The sequence below is a fragment of the Anolis carolinensis genome, chromosome 3 (genome assembly GCF_035594765.1).
Source record: "Anolis carolinensis isolate JA03-04 chromosome 3, rAnoCar3.1.pri, whole genome shotgun sequence".
Lineage (NCBI taxonomy): Eukaryota > Metazoa > Chordata > Lepidosauria > Squamata > Dactyloidae > Anolis > Anolis carolinensis.
In genome coordinates this window covers 160,238,191-160,259,234 of record NC_085843.1, presented here as the reverse complement: position 1 = coordinate 160,259,234, position 21,044 = coordinate 160,238,191, and the positions used below count along the sequence as shown (strand labels likewise).

Below are 21,044 nucleotides of genomic sequence, written 5' to 3'. Positions count from 1 at the left end.
ATAATAATAATAATAATAATAACAACAACAACAACAACAATAATAATAACAACAACAACTTTATTTATATCCTACTGCCTCTCCCCGCAGGGACTAGGAGCAGCTCACAACACACAGAGCGGCTCACAACAAGGCTCTCCTAGTCAACGTGTCAAGACAGACATGACAAGAAACAGCAGAATATAACCAGTTCCTCATTATCTCAGCAAAGTAATCCCCTCCCCCTCCCAAAAAAATATTTAGATAATGGGGGAAGTATTGAAGAAAGATTTAAAAGTGGCAGGCAATTGCTTCTGTATCAAAGATGTAGAGACACCTTAACGTCCCATCTCAAAAAATAGTCTCAGCACTTGAGAAACCCCTCTAAATTCTCGAATAAAACTCAAGACTGGATTGATTGCACTCCTGATATGGAAGCCATCAGCTATCAGTATATACAGTATTCTGAATCCGGTCACTGGTTTGTCTAGCTCAGTTCTCTGAAATTACAGAAAGGGGTTTCTCCTGTCCTACCTGGAAATACCATTATGATATAGTTGTCTGAGTCTTGAATCAGGATTCTAGGCTTCTTAAACTTTTACCACTTGTGAAACTTTTTTGCCTGATAAATGTTTTCACCACCCCGAGCATATACATATATAATATAAAATAGGTATAAAAATCGAACATTTACTGATAATAAATCAGTATTTACAAGACTTGCTGAAGAGGTTGTTTTTCTTTTTTATGAAGTACAGCTAAAACATTTTCTGCACTTTAAAGACTATATGCTTTTGTTAACTGATTCATGTCAATATCTAGGTGTCATTCAGAAACGTTTTATTGTTGCAGATTTTTCCGCAACCCCAAAATTGAACTAAGAGGATCCCATCTGAGGGATGGTTTAAGAAGCAATGCTTCAGGACAATGGTTCTCAACCTGTGGGTCCCCAGGTGTTTTGGCCTACAACTCCCAGAACTCCCAGCCAGTTTACCAGTTGTTAGGATTTATGGGAGTTGAAGGCCAAAACATCTGGGGACCCATAGGTTGAGAACCACTGACATAAGGGATGAGAGTTTAAATCCCCACTCAGTTATGGCAACTCACTGGGTGACCTTGGGCAAGTCATCCTTTCTCAATCTTAAAACGAGGCAATAACAAACTTGAACACACTAGGATGGGGACATCATAAACCTGAAGTCACACAACTTAGAAATGCCATGGATTGTATCTGAAGCCTTTCCACTGAGCTATAATCCTTTAGCTGGAGGGTTCTGCCCCACTTGCCTAGCATAATGCATAAAACAACCACTTAAAACTGTGATAAAATTAAAATAGAACCAAGATGCTATTTGGATAGTAAATGTATACATCAAATTACTAACCACCTCAATATCTAATCTATTTGCAAATCCCCAAACCTTTTAATTATCTGTTGCTTTCCAAAACATTAACTTGGATTATGATCTTCCCTCACCAATTGAACAGTGTTGTTGTTGGTTTACTTGTCACCCATTCACAATGCTGTCTGTTTTACTAGTGAAAAGAGTGTAAAATTTTCTATGCTTCAATAAAAAAATTCTTATGTTCTGTATCTCTGGTTTGTATTTATTTTTAGAAGGGCATATAATGCCACAATCATGCTACTATTAAAAACTGTACTTTGTGTGCCAATTCAGTGACATTATAATCACCAAGATAAATGATTGACAATGCAAAATGTATGCTCATCTCCATTTCAGACTCCTGCAATCCAAGCTGCCACCAATTGTCATCACACAATACCACAGTTCAATCAAAACTAAGGTTTACACACAGAAACAATATAAAATGGATGCATACAGTAAAGGCTGCTGTAACTGCAGAACCCATATCCACAGTTTCACTTATCTGCAAAAAATGGTCTCTCCAAGAATCTGCTAGGCCCTCCTCCTGACACTTCTATGATATGCTTTCCCCAGAGGATCCTGCAATACACTTCTATAGTTTGCTGGAAACAAAGAAAGCTAATTTAATGACATACTGTTAGTTCTGCAGTTTCAGGAAAACCCTGATCCAATTGGAACATAGTCCTTGCAGAAAGAAGAGTCTTAATGTATTTCTTTGTGTTCAGTTGGTGGCTAAATCTACCATCCACTCTCGTACCTGTGTTTGACAAAAATAAACATCACAACTAGCATTGCATGATAGCCCTCTGGACAGAGTAGGCCAAGGAAATGCTGGTGCCTGACACAAAACAACTACAGTCGCCTCTCAGTCACCCAAGTCAAGGTACATGTTGCCAAAAGCCTGTCAATCTATTTTGGCTCTAGAACAGTGGTTCTCAACCTGGGGTCTCCAGATGTCTTTGACCTACAACTGCCAGAAATCCCAGCCAGTTTACCAGCTGTTAGGATTTCTGGGAGTTGAAGTCCAAAAACATCTGGGGACCCCAGGTTGAGAACCACTGCTCTAGAGGCAAAAACTAACACAAGTATTTATTCTTGTTCCTGACAGTAATAAAGAATCCAAACAAGCACTTTACAAACCATTCATGGTAACCAATACATGTTGTTTGAGGCAGCTGCCTCACTCTGAACAGATCTACATTAACCACTTATCCCAAGGCTGATACAGTATTGTGAATGCCAGATCAGCCTCTGGATGGTTTATTGTCACTTCCCCAGCCTCTGCAGAGCATCCAGCCTTGAGCATCCAGAAACACAAAACCTCCTCTTCTCTTTTTCCTCGTCATGGTGGTCAATGGGTGTGACATGGATTGTGCTGGTTGCTTGTTGCTTGGAATGATGTTGGCCATGGTGCCCGAGTGACAAGGGAGGAGAGAAGGGGGAAAGCAGGAATTGCCCCCTCCCTTCTCTTCCTTCTCAAATTGCCTCATTGTTCCAACCAGCATCGTTCCAGGCAGCAAGCAGCTGGCATAACCTATGTCCTATCTGCTGGTCACTGTGACAAGGAGAATGGGAAGGAGAATAGCCATATAAACAGTTGTGGCCGGTTCTGTCTCTGACCCAACTGTTTATATTGCTCCAAAATTTGGTTTGCTTCAAATTCTGGTGGAGGGGGGGGGGGAATCAGAGCAACCTACATCTTTGGTTAACACGGCTCAAGGCTGCGTTAAACAACTAGGGCCTGTGTTATCCTAGATCAACCCCATGCATTGTTTAGCCACCACAAAACCCATTTGCTGGTCCTGCATGCTAAAAGATCAATGTAGATGTGCCATTTTCTAATTAAAGACTATACCCCGGTGGCGCAGTGGGTTAAACAGTTGAGCTGCGAAATTTGCTGACCAAAAGGTTGGCGGTTCGAATCTGGGGATCAAGGTAAGCTCGCACTGTTAGCCCCAGCTTCTGCCAACAGTTTGAAAACATGCAAATGTGAGTAGATCAATAGGTACCGCTTTGGTGGGAAGGTAATGGTGCTCCATGCAGTCATGCCGGCCACATGACCTTGGAGGTGTCTACTGACAATGCTGGCTCTCCGGCTTATTAACCCCCAGAGTCGAACACAACTAGACTTAATGTAAGGGGAAAACCTTTACATTTACTTTATCTTTGATCCAGAAAAATATCTGCCCTTGCAGAAGACAATGCATCATAAGCTACTGCTGATCAACATGGTCTCCTTGCTACAGTGAATGGAAATATCTTTCTCCAGAACAAAACAAGAGAATTTTTTAACTTATCTTTAACAATCAGCAGGCCAGATAAACCATCGAAAATCAATAGTTCACTCCTATTTAACAGCTGGTATTCTCATGATTAGGCTAAATGATAATGAACCCTGTAGCAGACAATAAATGCCAACAATGGTTTTGACAGGCACAACCTCTGATAAAGCAATTGTTCAGGTGTACAACATCAGGTATGCATGCTGAAATTGGCATCATGCAAGACTGAGCAAAATATCCACCAGGGTTCATAGACAGTTTTGAGTTTGAGATGATCTAAAGATCCAGCATGTCCATACTTATATGAAATCCTTGCTGGAAGTTTCTTTTTGGCATTGTTTCTGTGAATATGTGTCACCTGCTTCACTAGGGGAATCTTCAAAAAGATTTCTGCTGCTAGCAAAAAAATGACAACAACAACAAATCTATCAGAATGGACCAGGCATTCACATCTGCCAATGCTATATTCAAAGGGGGCAATAGAAACAGGAATAAAAGGGAACCAAATGTTGCCCAATCCAAAACTACCCAATGACGCTGCAAATAAGCATTTTGAACAAACTGAACAAGTCAGAGTACCTCTTTACCATACCCAGGAATATCCTTCAGCTCCCTGACATCTCCATTAAAAATTTTGTGATGTTTATACAAATTTTGACAAAAATGTGTGTTGACAACAAAAAACACACCCAAAGATAGCTTCAATACCTTCTTCTCCTACTATAGCCTGCCCAAATTGGATGTATTACTAGCCACCTTTTTAGCTGTCAACAGAGATGGCCTTTTGGAGTAGTGTTGGGGGAATGGTGTTACAGGATGGGGGATCAGAGGGGGAATTTATCCCTGACTCATGTAGAATTTCCCATTCCTGGTCTATACAGCCTGGACTTCAAGGTGTCATAAATAAGGCTTTCCCCAGTTCTTTCTGGAGATGCTGAGATGAACCTGTTGTATGAGCCATCAACAACCTATCTAGGAGCCCTTCTTCCACACAGCCATATAACTCAGAATATCAAGGCGGATAATCCACAATATCTACTTTGAACTGCGTTATCTGAGTCCACACTACCATATAATCCAGTTCAATGTGGATTTTATACAGCTGTGTGGAAGGGGCCTAAGACATGGCTCCACTGCTGCATTAATATAGCTATTACCACTGGTGTGCTGGCCTACTATGCTGTTAAAAGTTTCTACAGATGTAAATTCCAGTTTTCTCTTTACACCAAACTGAAGGATGTCTGTATCGCTCGAAATGGCCCATTCCCACACACTAGGTTCATCTTCTGCGTAAAACAATAAAACACTTTTAAAGGCAATAACTGTTATGATTCTGCTCTGTTTTCTTAATCAGTATGACTGCAGCTACAAAGGACACACATTTACTATATTTTATACACACACATATGAGTAAAAGAACTGTAGGAGAAAAGCCAACATGTGAGTATGAGAACTTAATCATACATTTTGGAAGAAAAATATGCAAAAGAGGAGTGAATAATTCTTTTTCAGCAGCCCATTGTTCATTCCACAATCATTGCTAAGGATGAAAATTTCCCAAACTGCATCTAATCCAAAATTCTAGAAGCCTTTGTTTGATGACAGTAAGAAAAACCTATACAGAAAACACATATGACACAATCTTTTGCAAGGTCAAACATCTGATCCCACCAACTCAAAGCATCGTCTTAAGTGTGCATAATACAGTACCTAAAGTAAAAACTGATTAGATTTGATAGAACAGATATAACATTTGCCTTTAGTGAGTTTGCTAACCACAGCACTAGAACACAATATCTGGGAGTATAGTAGCCAATGCCATTATAATAGCCCAGTTATCCAGGCATAGAACAACTACAGAATTAACATTAAAAAGTATAAAGAGGTGCCATATGACCCCCTTATATATGGATTCGATATTCACACCCTTAAAAATATTCCCCTCCAACAGTGTTTGTGCACAACTCCAGGTCTTCCATAGCATATGGTATGTTTCCAAGCCCAAATGTAGTTAAATTATAAGATTCACTATTAAACATAGATTCAGATGTACAAAGAAGGTCTTAGAACATATCCACCACAGTATGATTATCGTAACCGTATTTATTTAAAGGAATCAAACACTTCCCAATATTTCCAGCATGTAAGGATAGTTTTGAATATGCAAATGTCACATAACCCACTGCAATGTCGATGTACTTTCCTCCATACTAACCTTCTGTACCTTTCCTGAAATACATGGGAACACAGTGTGGAAAGATATAGAAGAAATCAACCTCCATAAATTAATATCTCATATTTATCAACATCGCCCCAATTCATTATAAAATCTAAGACCATAAACCAAAAATCATCTTATCTTGTCAGAAGTATGTGACGAAAACAGAACTCAGAAAACAGTACCAACTCTGGATTACAACTCTGAATAATATCCCCAGTTCGCTAGCTCTGCTGGGTGAGGACTGCTAAGAGTTGCAGTCCAAAAAGTTCTGGAAAAGGCATAACTCAAGAACTGAAACAGAAAAGGAGCTTATGCCCATAGTAGTTCTAAAGAGCAAACAAAATTGATCTGAAAAACATTTAAAGGAACATTAAGAGCTGATTTCTGCTAAGTTTGTATTGGCACATTTGGATGATTTTGTCATATATTACTTATTTGGAAAAGCGTCAAGAATCCATTTCCTCTCTAGACCATTTGTCCTGGCACTTTGTTGCTGTGTTGTGTTTCAGGCCTTTTTCCATCCGCAGTCTAGCCAGGGAAGCTAGCTGTCTTTACCACAGAATACAGCAGCAAAAGCAAGCAGGCTAATGTTCATTGTTGCTGATATATTAGGGAGCTGTTTTGCAACAGAAATGTGATGTCTTGGACACAGCAAATTCCTGAGTTGAAATTAATCTGAGACTCTTTAGAGCCTGGTGACAATTAAAAATAGACAACAGTAAGTATTTCTGATCCAAAAGACATTCAATTCAAATTTGGAAGCATATATGGTGCCACAAAGTTTGCTCCAAATAGCAATATAAGGGGAGGTATAGAAATGCAAAGATGATAAAATAGCAAGAAATCAACACTATGATCTGAGAGCAACAATGAACTCAATGGGATTTACTTTTAACTAGACACATGAAGCATTGTACGGCAATAATTTTAAGAGAAGGAAGTTCATTCAGTATGCAAAAGGCAGCCATTCCCCCTTCCCATGGAAAAAAGGTACAGAATCGTTTTATTTGCCTTCCAGGTGCTTTTACATAGTAAATTTTAAGGCAGAGAATCATATCGCCACCTACAGGTATAATTTCCCCTCTTTCTTTTTTCACCAGGAATTGACTGCACAAAGTTATTGTTTAAAAATGGAACACTACAGGAAATATTGATTCAAGTTCAAGACTACAATATACTCCGTTCCTACTCAACATGCCCTCTAACAATAGCTTTTTATGCAGAATAAAAGAGAAGTTGTTATTTCCCATAAATGCCAATGACACAGGGTTTATCTGCATACACATCACGGCTTAGTACCTGATGAGTCACAAATTAGTTTATGAAAAAGCATTGCATCTGAAGTGATGTCACCAAATATTAATGCTCTTTCTCTGGCATTTGATGGTCCATGATGCCTGTTCTACAAATATCATTTGATGTTGTAGTCACTGAATGATGAACAAGCATATATGCAGTCTTACTCAGCTTTTGGATTCAAGAATACAATGGACAAAGCTGACTTCACACCAGTACATTTACAGGGAACTCCTCCGCGTTAATTCTCAGAAATAAGTCCCATTATGTTCAGTGGAGTTTACTCTTGAGTAAGTACATTCAGCACTGGTTGCAGCACTGAACAGCAATCTTAAACACACAATGGAGCTTCTTTATGGTTGTGCCTGATAAGTAACAACATAATCCATTGTCATCAAATGGTGTCAACATCTTTTTTTCCCACTTTTGAAACTCAGAAAAAGTCATGCTCACTTATTTGAACAAAAGTTCCATATCTTCATAAACTACTTTGAAAGGATTCACAATTAGTCCACAGTTCAGTAGAAGAACCATAAATCCACTCACCTGATACAATTGGTGCTAGCCTGAATATGTCTGATAATCTGCTGTTAACTGGTTCATAAGGTGACTCTTCAAGTAAATCATTTCCTAAAGACAATAGAAAATTGATGTTTTTTCTTTCATGCTAAATAATAACAAGAAGAAGAAGAAGAAGAAGAAGAAGAAGAAGAAGAAGAAGAAGAAGAGGAGGAGGAGCTTTATTTTTGTACCCCGCCTCCATCTCCCCGAAGGGAGGGGGCGGCTAACATGGGGCCAAGCCCAAATTACCACAATAAAACAAGATAAAATACAATCAGAACAAAAGCAAGCATCATCAACATTAAAATTACACAAATTTAACCACCATTTTATACAGTAATGTAATAAATAAAACTGCCAAACTCCCCATTTCATTCTCCTAAAGCCTTAACATACCTAGAACCTCCAATTCATTACCGATAACAAATATGTCCTTTCCCTCAACAACTTTTTTCCCAACTCGGACACAACCTTCCTCCCAAATCTTCATGATCTTGATTATTTTGCCTTCCAGCTGGTATTCCAACATAGCTTCAGGAAATCAATTTCCTAACTCCTCCATCCAGATTTGAGATTGTGGTAGGAGACTGACAAATGTCAGATGCTCAGCCCTATCAATAATGTTGGTCACCTGAACAAATGAGTGAAGGGTATCAGCTATTCCAGTGGTTCTCAACCTGGGGTCCTGAGATGTTTTTGGCCTACAACTCCCAGAAATCCCAGCCAGTTTACTAGCTGTTAGGATTTCTGGGAGTTGAAGGCCAAAAACATCTGGGGAACCCAGGTTGAGAACCACTGAGCTCTCCCAAAGCAAATGGTTTTATAACCAGATTTTTCTTAATGGTATCCCAAAGTAGTAGCTGTGGAGAGCATTTGGGACAGAAGTATCTCATTCTTCTTTCCCAGCATGAAATGCAATAGAAATTATAATTCTGCCTTCAAGAGGTATGTAGTACAGGAAAGTGGGCAGAGAAAGTCTAGGAAATAATACAAATGCTCTGTTATACTTGTCCTTTAATTATAAAAATTCAAGACTTGTACCAGGGGTGACCAATGAAAACTGAATCTAACACACATTTACCAGGGAGCAAGCCCCATTGGACTACACAAAGCAAAGTATTCTAAAAGCTGAGAGAACGTTAATACAGTAGTCTCACTTATCCAAGCCTCGCTTATCAAAGTTTCTGGATTATCCAAGCCATTTTTGTAGTCAATGTTTTCAATACATCGTGATATTTTGATGCTAAATTCGTAAATACAGTAATTACAACATAACATTACTGAATATTAAACTACTTTTTCTGTCAAATTCGTTGTAAAACATGAGGTTTTGGTGCTTAATTTGTAAAATCATAACCTAATTTGATGTTTAATAGGCTTTTCCTTAATCCCTCCTTATTATCCAAGATATTCGCTTATCCAAACTTCTGCCGGCCCGTTTAGCTTGGATAAGTGAGACTCTACTGTATATGGTAGGGACTATCCAATAATAAGTATAATTTAGTGTGAAAGCTGCAGCCAGTAAATCCAAGTCACTAGACTATTCAGTGTTGTCATTGACTAAAGTATTGATTTCAATTAAACACCACAGGTGTGGAAGCCTCAGAGTGGATATTACTGTTAAGACATATCAAGCTTGCAAGGACAACAGAAATGGGCCTGAAATTCCCAAACCTAGCAAGAGTCAGAATCCACTACTACAGTAGAGTCTCACTTATCCAACATAAACAGGCCGGCAGAACGTTGGATAAGTGAATATGTTGGATAATAAGGAGGGATTAAGGAAAAGCCTATTAAACATCAAATTAGGTTATGATTTTACAAATTAAGCACCAAAACATCATGTTACACAACAAATTTGACAGAAAAAGTAGTACAATACGCAGTAATGCTATGTAGTAATTACTGTATTTACGAATTTAGCACCAAAATATCACGATGTTTTGAAAACATTGACTACAAAAATGCGTTGGATAATCCAGAACATTGGATAAGTGAGTGTTGGATAAGTGAGACTCTATTGTATTTTGAATTGTCCTGTTGCATCAAGAATCAATGGGCATTTTATCAAATTCTCTGCTCATATTGAGCCTTTCTCATCTGGTCCAATAATAGTGCAGGAAGTAGAATGATCTTTTCCCCTAAGAATCTACAATCTTGTGGAGATAAATTGGTAAACACACAAGCACGCAAACATACACAAGTGGAAAGAACATGGGATCCCCTATAACTTTCCTAGTCAAGTTTGACATAGTGGGTAAGGAGTGACCCCTTGTGATCTTGTGAAGTTAGATCCCATTAGTAAGTGTTTATGAGGAAGGGGCAAATGGGGAAAGGGAAGACCCTGACCAATTTGTCTTGCACTTGCTAACACTCAAACCCTTTGACTTCGGTTTTCAGAGGTCAGCTGAGTCCCCCTGGAGGAAATCTTTTATTCTGCATTTCCCAACAATAGACAACTGTAGCAGCGGCAGCAATAGCAACAGCTGCTCTGTCTGGGTGGCAGTTTTGCAACTGCAGAACACAATGCGAATTAGGAGGTCAAATCATGGTGAAACTGAGGGGCAGCGGAAATCCCATGCTAATGTGTGCACCTTGAAACTCCCCTCCGAAGGGGCCGACGTACCCTGTAAGCTTTGGTACATGCTCCAGTAAATACGCAGGCAGTTCTTCTCCTTCTTCATGCCTCTCTTGCAGCGGCAATTGTAAAGAGATTTCTGCTTCAGAGCCTCGGTGGCGCTTTTGCACTCGTCCTTCGCCTCCAGGCCTGTCGCCCGGCTGAAGTTGCTCTCTTTGCCGGCCACGCACTGCCTCAGTGTCCTGAATTTTGCACTGCAGCTCTGCTCCCTGAGACACTGGTCGCTGGCTCTCACACAGTCCAGGCGATCCCCTCCGCCAAGCAGGCCGCTCACTTCCCCAGACAGGAGGACCTCTGCATTCAAAGAGAACCCCATCCCCAGAAAGAAAGCATTAAGTGCCTTTTAATGGCAAGGTCAGCCTAGCAGGACTTAAGACAGAACATGAAGGCTTGCACAAGGGAAAGCAAGAGACAAGAAGACCGTTCTGTTGCCTCTTCATCTCCCCCTCCCATCATGAAAACTGAGCTTCCTAAAGGAAAGAACAACTCTCCCATGCCTCTCACATTAAAAAAACTATAATCAATGGTGAATTACACCATAATTGCCCCCTTCTCACTATAAACTGAGTTCCTCCAGTTTCACTGTTTCAGAGAATAATTCTGCACCTGATTCCCTTCTATTCTTTTCTTTAGGAATTCCCACCAATGGGACCTTTTGAGAAGGAAAAAACCCACTGCAATGAAGACTGAGTCCCAGACAACTGAACCCTTCCAAACACCACAATCTGATGTGTTGTCGAAGGCTTTCATGGCCAGAATCACAGGGTTGTTGTGTGTTTTCCGGGCTGTATGGCTATGATCCAGAAGTATTCTCTCCTGATGTTTCGCCCACATCTATGCAGAGGAAACCATGAAAATGAACAAAATCTGGCTACCAGTATTTTAAAAAATCAAAAATCAGAACAGTAAATAAGAAGCAACACTCTGAAAACAGAGGAGTTCCAGACATGGGAACCAGGGGCAGCTAACGACTCTGAACAAAGGATGCCCCCAGGCAGGAAGAAGCTAGGAGAAGAAGCTATTCAATGCTAATCAATGTGATTAACTACAACATTCACACTGGCCTCAAACTAACAAAGAGTTCTTTCTCTCACCCTGGACATTCCACAGATATATATAAACCTTCCTTGCTTAGTTTCTCCATACCTCACAACCTCTGAGGATGCCTGCCATAGATGTGGGTGAAACGTCAGGAGAGAATACTTCTAGAACATAGCCATACAGCCCGGAAAACAAACAACAACCCTATGCAGAGGTTGTGAGGTATATTACAACCTCTGAGGATGCCTGCCATAGATGTGGGCGAAACGTCAGGAGAGAATGCTTCTAGAACATGGCCATACAGCCCAGAAAACACACAACAACCACAATCTGAAGTCATATGAAAGATTTACTATTTCCCTTTGCCCTAATGCTCTCCCCTTCCTACTCTTAAGCACAGCAACAGTGGGTTAAGGGCTGGCCAATTTTTACAAAGGCTTTGCTGTGATTTTTAACTCCAGTCGGCTGAGGAAGAGACAGATCTTCCTGCCAATTGACACGAATGCTTAGCGCTCTGGTGTCTCATGATATTTTCTGGAATGGTAAAAAGTCCCATCTCTAAAAGATTTCCCTGCAGCAGCCAAAGTCAATGACAGTCACCTTCGAGTCCTTGTTTTCTTAATGTATAGACACAAGGACGTTCGTTTACACACACATCTACCCCACCTCTGTTGCTAGAACAGTCCAGATTTAAGGTACAAATCATCTTTTCAGTTATGTGTCTTAGAATATAGGGAGGAAATCCAATTCTCATTCAATTCAAAGATTCCTCATTAAACGAGGAAAGAGATGATTGGAAAGTTTCCCTTCCAACTTGTGAACACCCAGTACAACTACAAAGGCAGTTAGTTATCCCTCTGCAGTCTAACGGCACACACCTACACATTGTAGAATTAATACAGCTTGACACCACTTTAACTGCCATGGCTCATAGGAACCAGAATTTGGAGAGTCACCAGCACATGTCGGACTATACAGAGAAGCCATTGAAACCCACAAGCATGTGGGCAATTTCAACAGAAAGGAGACCATGAAAATGAACAAAATCTGACTACCAGTATTTAAAAAACTATAAAATCAGAACAGTAAGGGCTCTTCCACACAGCCCTATATCCCAGAATATCAAGGCAGAAAATCCCACAATATCTGTTTTGAACTGGGATATCTGAGTCCACACTGTCATATAACCCAGTTCAAAGCAGATATTGTGGGATTTTCTTCCCTGATATTCTGGGTTATATGGCTGTGTGGAAGGGTCCTGAGTCCACACTGCTATAAATCCAAGTTCGAAGGAGATAATGTGGGATTTTCTTCCCTGATATTCTGGGATATATGGCTGTGTGGAAGGGTCCTGAGTCCACACTGCTATAAATCCAAGTTCGAAGGAGATAATGTGGGATTTTCTTCCCTGATATTCTAGGTTATATGGCTATGTGGAAGGGTCCTGAGTCCACACTGCTATATAGCCCAATTCAAAGCAGATAATGTGGGATTTTCTTCCCCGATATTCTGGGTTATATGGCTATGCGGAAGGGTCCTGAGTCCACACTGCTATATAGCCCAGTTCAAAGCAGATAATGTGGGATTTTCTTCCTTGATATTCTGGCTTATATGGCTGTGTGGAAGGGCCGTAAAAAATTTTTTTAAAAAAAAACACTCTCAAAACAGAGGGGATTCCAGACATGAATCAATCAGGGCCAGCTAACACCTCCCAACAAAGGATTCCCCCAGGCAGTAAGCAGCCAGACCTTGAAGCCGAAAGGCTACTCAATGCTAATCAAGGCGGCCAACTGACACATTCACACCTGCCTCAAGAAGACAGAGTTCTTTCTCCCACCCTGAACAGATATATAAACTCTACTTGTCTTTCTCCCACCCTGAACAGATATATAAACCCTACTTGCCTAGTTTCCGACCGACCTCACAACCTCTGAGGATGCCTGCCAGAGATGCAGGCGAAACGTCAGGAGAGAATGCTTCTGGGAACATGGCCATAAAGCCCAGAAACCTCACAGCAATCCAGTCACTTTTTTGGCAGAAAAGACCTTGCCAAACTACAGCTGTGGTGAGTCCATAGCACAAGGCAGTTACAGTGGTATCAAACTGCATTCTTTCCCCAGTGTAGTTACACCCTCAAAATACAAACCTAGAAGCAATTTAATCAGATTGACTCCCAGGTGAAGTTTGCCCAGGATTCTTAGGAGCTAATGCAGTCATGGGCAAACTTGGGCCCTCCGGGTGTTTTGGACTACAACTCCCACCATTCCTAACAGCCTACCGGCTGTTAGGAATGGTGGGAGTTGCAGTCCAAAACACCCGGAGGGCCCAATTTTGCCCATGACTGAGCTAAAGCATCCGAAGGAAAACTAGAGAGAAAACTTCGCTAAGAGAAAAAAGACAATTGGCAATATTCAGGTTCCACGCATGAGGGTGATGGGGGCGGAGGGATGGAGAGAGCAAGGTGGTGGGACTTACCCATTAAGGGCAGCAGGAAATATAAGGTAGCCAAAGACATCTTTGCGGGTCCCTTCTCCTCCTTAGCCCGGAATGCGCTTGCTTCTTCGCCCGTACCTTTTTCACATCGGTATTCCACACCAAGCGGGTCCCAAAGCCCCCAAGTTCATCTCCATCGAATCCCCACGAAAGGGAGATTATTTAAAATATATATCAACCCCTGTTCCGCAAAAAAAATAACCCAAAAACAAAGGGGAAGAAACAGGCGACGCGTTCCCACTTCTTGCCACTTACAGAGCTCTTGAAGCCACCAGCATCTTGGGAAACAGAAGGAAGAAAGAGGGTCTGGTTGGAAAGAGCTTCGCCTGCCTCCCGCAATTGGGGAGGAAAGACCTTTTTGGATTTTCCTCCCTTCTGGAAAAGAAGAAGCCAAGCGCAGAGAGGAAGGAAGAAGGGAAGCAAAGTCCGGCTTTCTTTCTCCAAGCAATCGCTGCTGCGCGCAAAGGCAGAGAGAGCGCAAGGAATGGCTGCGTGCGCGCCCCTCCTTCCCAGTTTTGGGGGCGCCTGGGTGGGTGCCACTCCTGGGGGGATCCCAGCCCCAGATTGACCTGGACCTCCTCCTCGTCCTCCTCCTCCCGAGATGAGACTCCTCCGGCGGGGCTCCCGGTTTGCTTCTGCTTGGCTTGGTCCGTCCCTGTTCATTGGAAAGGGCGGGAGGAGGAGGAAGGAGAGGAGGAGTTGGAAGGGAGGGAGAAAAAGACACACTTTGGCCCCTTCCACACACAGCTCAAATCACAGCCCACATTTTCTGCTTTGAGCTGGAAGAGAATCATAGAATCATAGTTGGAAGAGACCTCATGGGCCATCCAGTCCAAACCCCGACAGATGGCCATCCAGCCTCTGTTTAAAAGCCTCCACTACACTCCGAGGCAGAGAGTTCCACCGCTGAACAGCTCTCCCTCCTCTCCAAAAAAAAGGCAAAGGTTTTCCCCTGGCGATAAGTCCAGTCGTGACCGACTCTGGGGGTTGGTGCTCATCTCCATTTCTAAGCCGAAGAGCCAGCGTTGTTCGTAGACACCTCCAAGGTCATGTGGCCGGCATGACTGCATGGAGCGCCGTTACCTTCCCGTTCCTATTGATCTACTCACATTGGCATGTTTTCGAACTGCTAGGTTGGCAGGAGCTGGGGCTAACAGCGGGCGCTCATTCCGCTCCCAGGATTTGAACCTGGCACCTTTTGGTCCGCAAGTTCAGCAGCTCAGCGGTTTAACGCACTGTGCCACCAGTCTCACTTATCCAACATAAACGGGCCAGCAGAACGTTGGATAAGCAAATACAGTAGAGTCTCACTTATCCAACATAAACGGGCCGCCAGAACGTTGGATAAGCAAATAGAGTAGAGTCTCACTTATCCAACATAAAAGGGCCGGCAGAACGTTGGATAAGCAAATACAGTAGAGTCTCACTTATCCAACATAAACGGGCGGCCAGAACGTTGGATAAGCAAATACAGTAGAGTCTCACTTACCCAACATAAATGGGCCGCCAGAACGTTGGATAAGCAAATACAGTAGAGTCTCACTTATCCAACATAAACGGGCCAGAAAAACGTTGGATAAGCAAATACAGTAGAGTCTCACTTATCCAACATAAACGGGCCAGCAGAATGTTGGATAAGCGAATTTGTTGGATAATAAGGAGGGATTAAGGAAAAGCCTATTAAACATCGAATTACATTATGATTTTACAAATTAAGCACCAAAACATCATGTTTGACAACAAATTGACGGAAAAAGCAGTTCAATACACAGCAATGTTATGTAGGACTTACTGTATTTACGAATTTAGCACCAAAACATCATAATGTAATGCTTTAAATTTTATATAATGTGATTTTATTTTGTAATAGTATCTGTTTTTATATGAATTGTTGTTTTGTACATTGTTTTTAGGCATTGAATTTTTGCCTATTTATTGTAAGCCTCCTTGAGTCCCCTTGGGGAGAAAGCCGGAGTAAAAGCGATGTAAATAAATAATAAATAAATAATAAATGATAATGTATTGAATATATTGACTACAAAACATTGACTACTAAAAGGCAGACTGCGGTGGATAATCCAGAACATTGGATAAGCGAATGTTGGATAAGTGAGACTACTGTATTTATACATGGCTATCATGTCTCTTATCAGCCTTCTTTTCTGCAGGCTAAACATACCCAGCTCTTTCAGCCGCTCCTCGTAGGGCTTGTTCTCCAGACCCTTAATCATTTTAGTCGCCCTTCTCTGGACACCTTCCAGTTTGCCAACATCTCCTTTCAATTGCGGTGCCCAGAATAATTCAGAACTATTATCTAATTCAGAATACAGTGTGCCCTCACTTTTCGCGGGGGTTAGGTTCCAGGCCTGCCCGCGAAAAGTGAAAAAAGTACCGGCACTCTATTTATTTCAATAAATAGAGCCCCCTCCCTCTTTTCCTCTTTTAACGTACTGTACTACTAGCACTTTTATGGCCCAGTTCCTTTTAGGAGCCAACCCAGGATTTTATCAAGCATGTTTGTTTTGTATGAGCTTATTTGTTACTTGCTTTATTGTTGATTGGTTTGTTTTATTGTTGTGTTTTATATTGTCTGTTTTGCCTGGGCTTGGCCCCATATAAGCCGCCCCGAGTCCCCTTGGGGAGATGGGGTGGGGTATAAAAATAAAATTATTATTATTATTATTATTATTATTATTATTATTATTATTATTACTGTATTTCTTGTTGTTCCTGAGGCGATGAGGCGCAGGCAGGGCCTACTGGCGCTGCCTACAGGCGGCTGAGGAAGAAGCGTAGGCCGGGTCACGTGCCTCAAACTGAGTCCTTTTGTGCCCGTGAGGGGAGGGCGGGCCGGATGGAAAAATCCGCAGAACCCGATTCATGAATTAGCGAGGGAGTACTGTATACTGTTTAGCCTGCAGAAGAGAAGGCTGAGAGGAGACATGATAGCCATGTACAAATACGTGAAGGGAAGTCATAGGGAGGAGGGAGCAAGCTTGTTTTCTGCTTCCCTGCAGACTAGGACACGGAACAATGGCTTCAAACTACAGGAAAGGAGATTCCACCTGAACATTAGGAAGAACTTCCTCACTGTGAGAGCTGTTCGACAGTGGAACTCTCTCCCCGGGGCCGTGGTGGAGGCTCCTTCTTTGGAGGCTTTTAAGCAGAGGCTGGATGGCCATCTGTTGGGGGTGCTTTGAATGCGATTTCCTGCTTCTTAGCAGGGGGTTGGACTGGATGGCCCATGAGGTCTCTTCCAACTCTACTATTCTATGATTCTATGATTCTATACGGCAGTATGGACTCAGGGCCCGTCAACACAGCCATATAACCCAGAATATCAAGGAATAATTAAAACATATTGATATAAACATTAACATCATATAATCCAAATGATAATCCAAAGCCATTCCAATTGTCAATTGCACATAGAATCGTAGAGTGGGAAGAGACCTCGTGGGCCATCCATTCCAACCCCCTGCCCAGAAGCAGGAAATCGCATTCAAAGCACCCCCGATAGATGGCCATCCAGCCTCTGCTTAAAAGCCTCCAAAGAACATATTGATATAAACATTACCATAATATAATCCAAATGATAGTCCAAAGCCATTCCAATTGTCAATTGCACGTAGAATCGTAGAGTGGGAAGAGACCTCGTGGGCCATCCAGTCCAACCCCCTGCCCAGAAGCAGGAAATCGCATTCAAAGCACCCCCAACAGATGGCCATCCAGCCTCTGCTTAAAAGCCTCCAAAGAAGGAGCCTCTACCACACTCCACGGCAGAGAGTTACACTGCTGCACAGCTCTCACAGTTAGGAAGTTCTTCCTAATGTTCAGGTGGAATCTCCTTTCCTGTAATTTGAAGCCATTGTTCCGCATCCTAGCCTCCAGGGCAGCATAAAATAAGCTTGCTCCCTCCTCCCTATGCCTTCCCCTCACATATTTATACATGGACACCATGTCTCCTTTCAGCCTTCTCTTCTGCAGGCTAAACTTGCCCAGCTCTTTCAGCCGCTCCTCGTAGGGCTTGTTCTCCAGATCCTTGATCATTTTAGTCGCCATCCTCTGAACATAATTCCAGCTTGCCAAAATTTCCTTTCAATTGTGGTGCCCAGAATAATTAATTATTATTTAATTCAGAATACAGTATATGGAAGTATGGACTCAGGATCCTTCCACACAGCCATATAACCCAGAATATCTGCTTTGAAGATATGGCAGTGTGGACTCAGGGCCCTTCCACGCAGCCAGAATATCAAGGCAGAAAATCCCACAATATCTGCTTTGAACTGGGTTATCTGAGTCCACACTGCCTTATATCCCAGTTCAAAGCAGAAAATGTGGGATTTATTCAGCCGTGTGGAAGGGGCCTCAGATAACCCAATTCAAAGCAGATGTTGTGGGATTTTCTGCCTTGATATTCTGGGATATAGGGCTGTGTGGAAGGGCCCTTTGACTTCCATGGCTCAATGTTATGGGATCCTGAGTGTTGTAGTTTTACTAGAATCATAGAATCATAAAGTTGGAGGAGACTTCACGGGCCATCCAGTCCAACCCCCTGCCAAGAAGCAGGAAATCGCGTTCAAATCACCCCCGACAGATGGCCATCCAGCCTCTGCTTAAAAGCTTCCAAAGAAAGAGTCTCCACCACACTCCGCAGCAGAGAGTTCCACTGCCAAACAGCTCTCACAGTTAGGAAGTTCTTCCTAATGTTCAGGTGGATCTTTAGCACATGGTGCCTCACTGAACTACAACTCCCAGGAGTCCTTAGCATTGAGCCATGATGATTAAAGTGGTGCCAAACTGCTGAGCTGCTGAACTTGCTGACCGAAAGGTCGGCAGTTCGAATCCAGAAAGTGGGGTGAGTTCCTGCTTTTAGCCCCCGCCCCGGCAGACTAGCAGTTTGAAAACATGTAAATGTGAGTTGATCAATAGATGCCACTCTGGTGGGAAGGTAACAGCACTCCATGCAGTCATGCCAGCCACATGACCTTGGAGGTATCTACGGACAATGCCGGCTCTTCAGCTTAGAAATGGAGATGAGCACCAACCCCCAAAGTTGGACACGACTAGACTTAATGTCAAGGGAAAACATTTAAAGTAAAGGTAAAGTTTTCCCCTGACATTAACTACAGTCGTGTCCGACTCTGAGCGTTGGTGCTCATCTCCAATTCTAAGCCAAAGAACCGGCGTTGTCCGTAGACACCTCCAAGGTCATGTGGCCAGCATGACTGCATGGAGCACTGTTACCTCCCCGCAGAAGCGGTATCTATTGATCTACTCACATTTTGTATGTTTTCAAATTGCTAAGTTGGCAGAAGCTGGAGCTAACAGTGGGCGCTCACTCCGCTCCCTGGATTTGAACCTGTGACCTTTCGGTCTGCAAGTTCAGCAGCTCAGCGCTTTAACACACTGCACCACCGGTGCAGTACTTTCCTAGAAATGAATGTGCAGAGCTGGTCCAACAATGAGATGAATTAAGTGGTCGCTTGGGGTGCAAAACATGTGGGGGCACAGTTGAGACTGCTTTTTCTGTTGATTTCTTGTAAAACATGATGTTTTGGTGCTTAATTTGTAAAATCTTAATGTAATTTGGTTTAATCCACTGCGCCACTGGGGGCTCCGAAAACATTTACCTTACCTTAAACTGCATTAATTCGACAATGTAGTCGATGCACCTGGGGAAGCTCCAGGGCGGGTTCAGCAAGAGAGCCATGCCATTGCCTACTAACTTGGGACATAGCCTCCTGCTGCACTGCCATATAATTATCGAAGCAGATCATCCACATTATCTGCTTTGAACTGGATTATCTGAGTCTACACTGCCATATAATCCAGTTCAGAGCAGGTAATCTGGATTTTATGTGGCAGTGTAGTAGGGGATAAAACCCCTGTTGAGCTCAGTGAGATTGAATCCTTCCATTTTTGATGATGTGGATATGTATGCATTCAATTTGCCTGTGGACTTTCAGCAACCCCTTTTTATTTCAAAGGGTGCATCTACACTGCCAATAAATGCAGTTTGATACCGCTTTAAGTGCCATGACTCAAATATTAAGGAATCCTGGGAGTTTTCTCTATCCCAAAGTGCTGGTGTCTCACCCAGCAACAACTTCCATGATGCTACTCTATTGCATTGAGCCATGGCAGTTAGAAAAGTGGGTTCATTCTTCAGAAGCATCCCCGGGATAGCTCATAATGAAGTGTCATTTGGGAAGAGATTTTTCTAACTGAAATCCAGAGTGTTGTTTGGGAAGAACTCTTTTCTAACTTTTCTCACTGAAATCTGGAGTTTTATGGACAAGTCAAAACTGGAGCAGATGACAAGTTTTGGAGAGCTAATGCATCTGTTCTGCAGTCTAGCATTGATGCAACGTGACACCGCTTGGAACAGCCATGGCTCAATGCTATGGCATCCTGGGAGTTCTAGTTTGGAAAGGCACCAGCGCTCTTTGGAAGAGAAGGCTCAAGACCTTGGAAAGTGCAATTCCCAGGGTTCCGTAGCATTGAACCATGGCAGTGGTGTCAAGCTGCATTAAACCTATAGTATAGATGCACCCAGAGTTTTCCTGGCTGCTTTTATTCGCCACCAGGCCTCTTTTTTTTTTTTTTTTTTTTGCATCCCTTCCCAGCAGCATCAACTTTGGCTCAAAAAGCGAACCTCCAAAAAAGAAACTTTCAGAGGAGAGTCCAGTCCACCGGAGCGAGGAGCAGAGATGACTGTGCTGCATCAGTGGCAAAGGCCTCTCCACTTCTCGATCCTTAACTGATTTCAAGGAGATGTGGGGTTTCTTAACAGCCTAAGGCTAGGAAGTGGGGGGAATAAACATCCCTGCGGGGGAAGCAATGCTCCAGTGCACTCCTTGCAACATTACCTACAGTTCCTTGCAAGGATAAAACTCCCACTAGCTCCAGTTTGCTGCTGCTCCTGCTAGCAAATATTTGGTTTGTGCCATCCACGCGGCACAGCTAACTATTAAAGGCAGGATGGTCTTTTTTTACTGGTTTTGTCATATAAAACGGTGGGGTGTTTGTTTTCTCGCCCAGACACCGTTATTATCATCTCCATGGAAAAGTGACAACACGGAGAAAACATGTAAATTGCCTTTTTATTAAGGCACATGGCAGAGTCAGCCTTGGTGTTG

General features: G+C 42.5%; 1 protein-coding gene across 2 annotated transcripts in view; it reads right to left on the bottom strand.

The window, feature by feature from the left end:
* The window catches only part of gfra1 (GDNF family receptor alpha 1), a 297,168-nt gene extending 282,659 nt beyond the window's left edge, over positions 1–14,509 (bottom strand). For both annotated transcript variants that reach the window (XM_016995097.2, XM_008114823.3), the window contains exons 1-3: positions 13,882–14,509; positions 10,354–10,659; positions 7,713–7,796 (exon numbers count right to left, since the gene is read on the bottom strand). In XM_016995097.2, the coding sequence (XP_016850586.1) occupies positions 7,713–7,796; positions 10,354–10,659; positions 13,882–13,921 (430 nt within the window). In that variant the 5' untranslated portion in view covers positions 13,922–14,509. The remainder of the gene's footprint in view (positions 1–7,712; positions 7,797–10,353; positions 10,660–13,881) is intronic.
* Between the last annotated feature and the right edge of the window lie 6,535 nt (positions 14,510–21,044).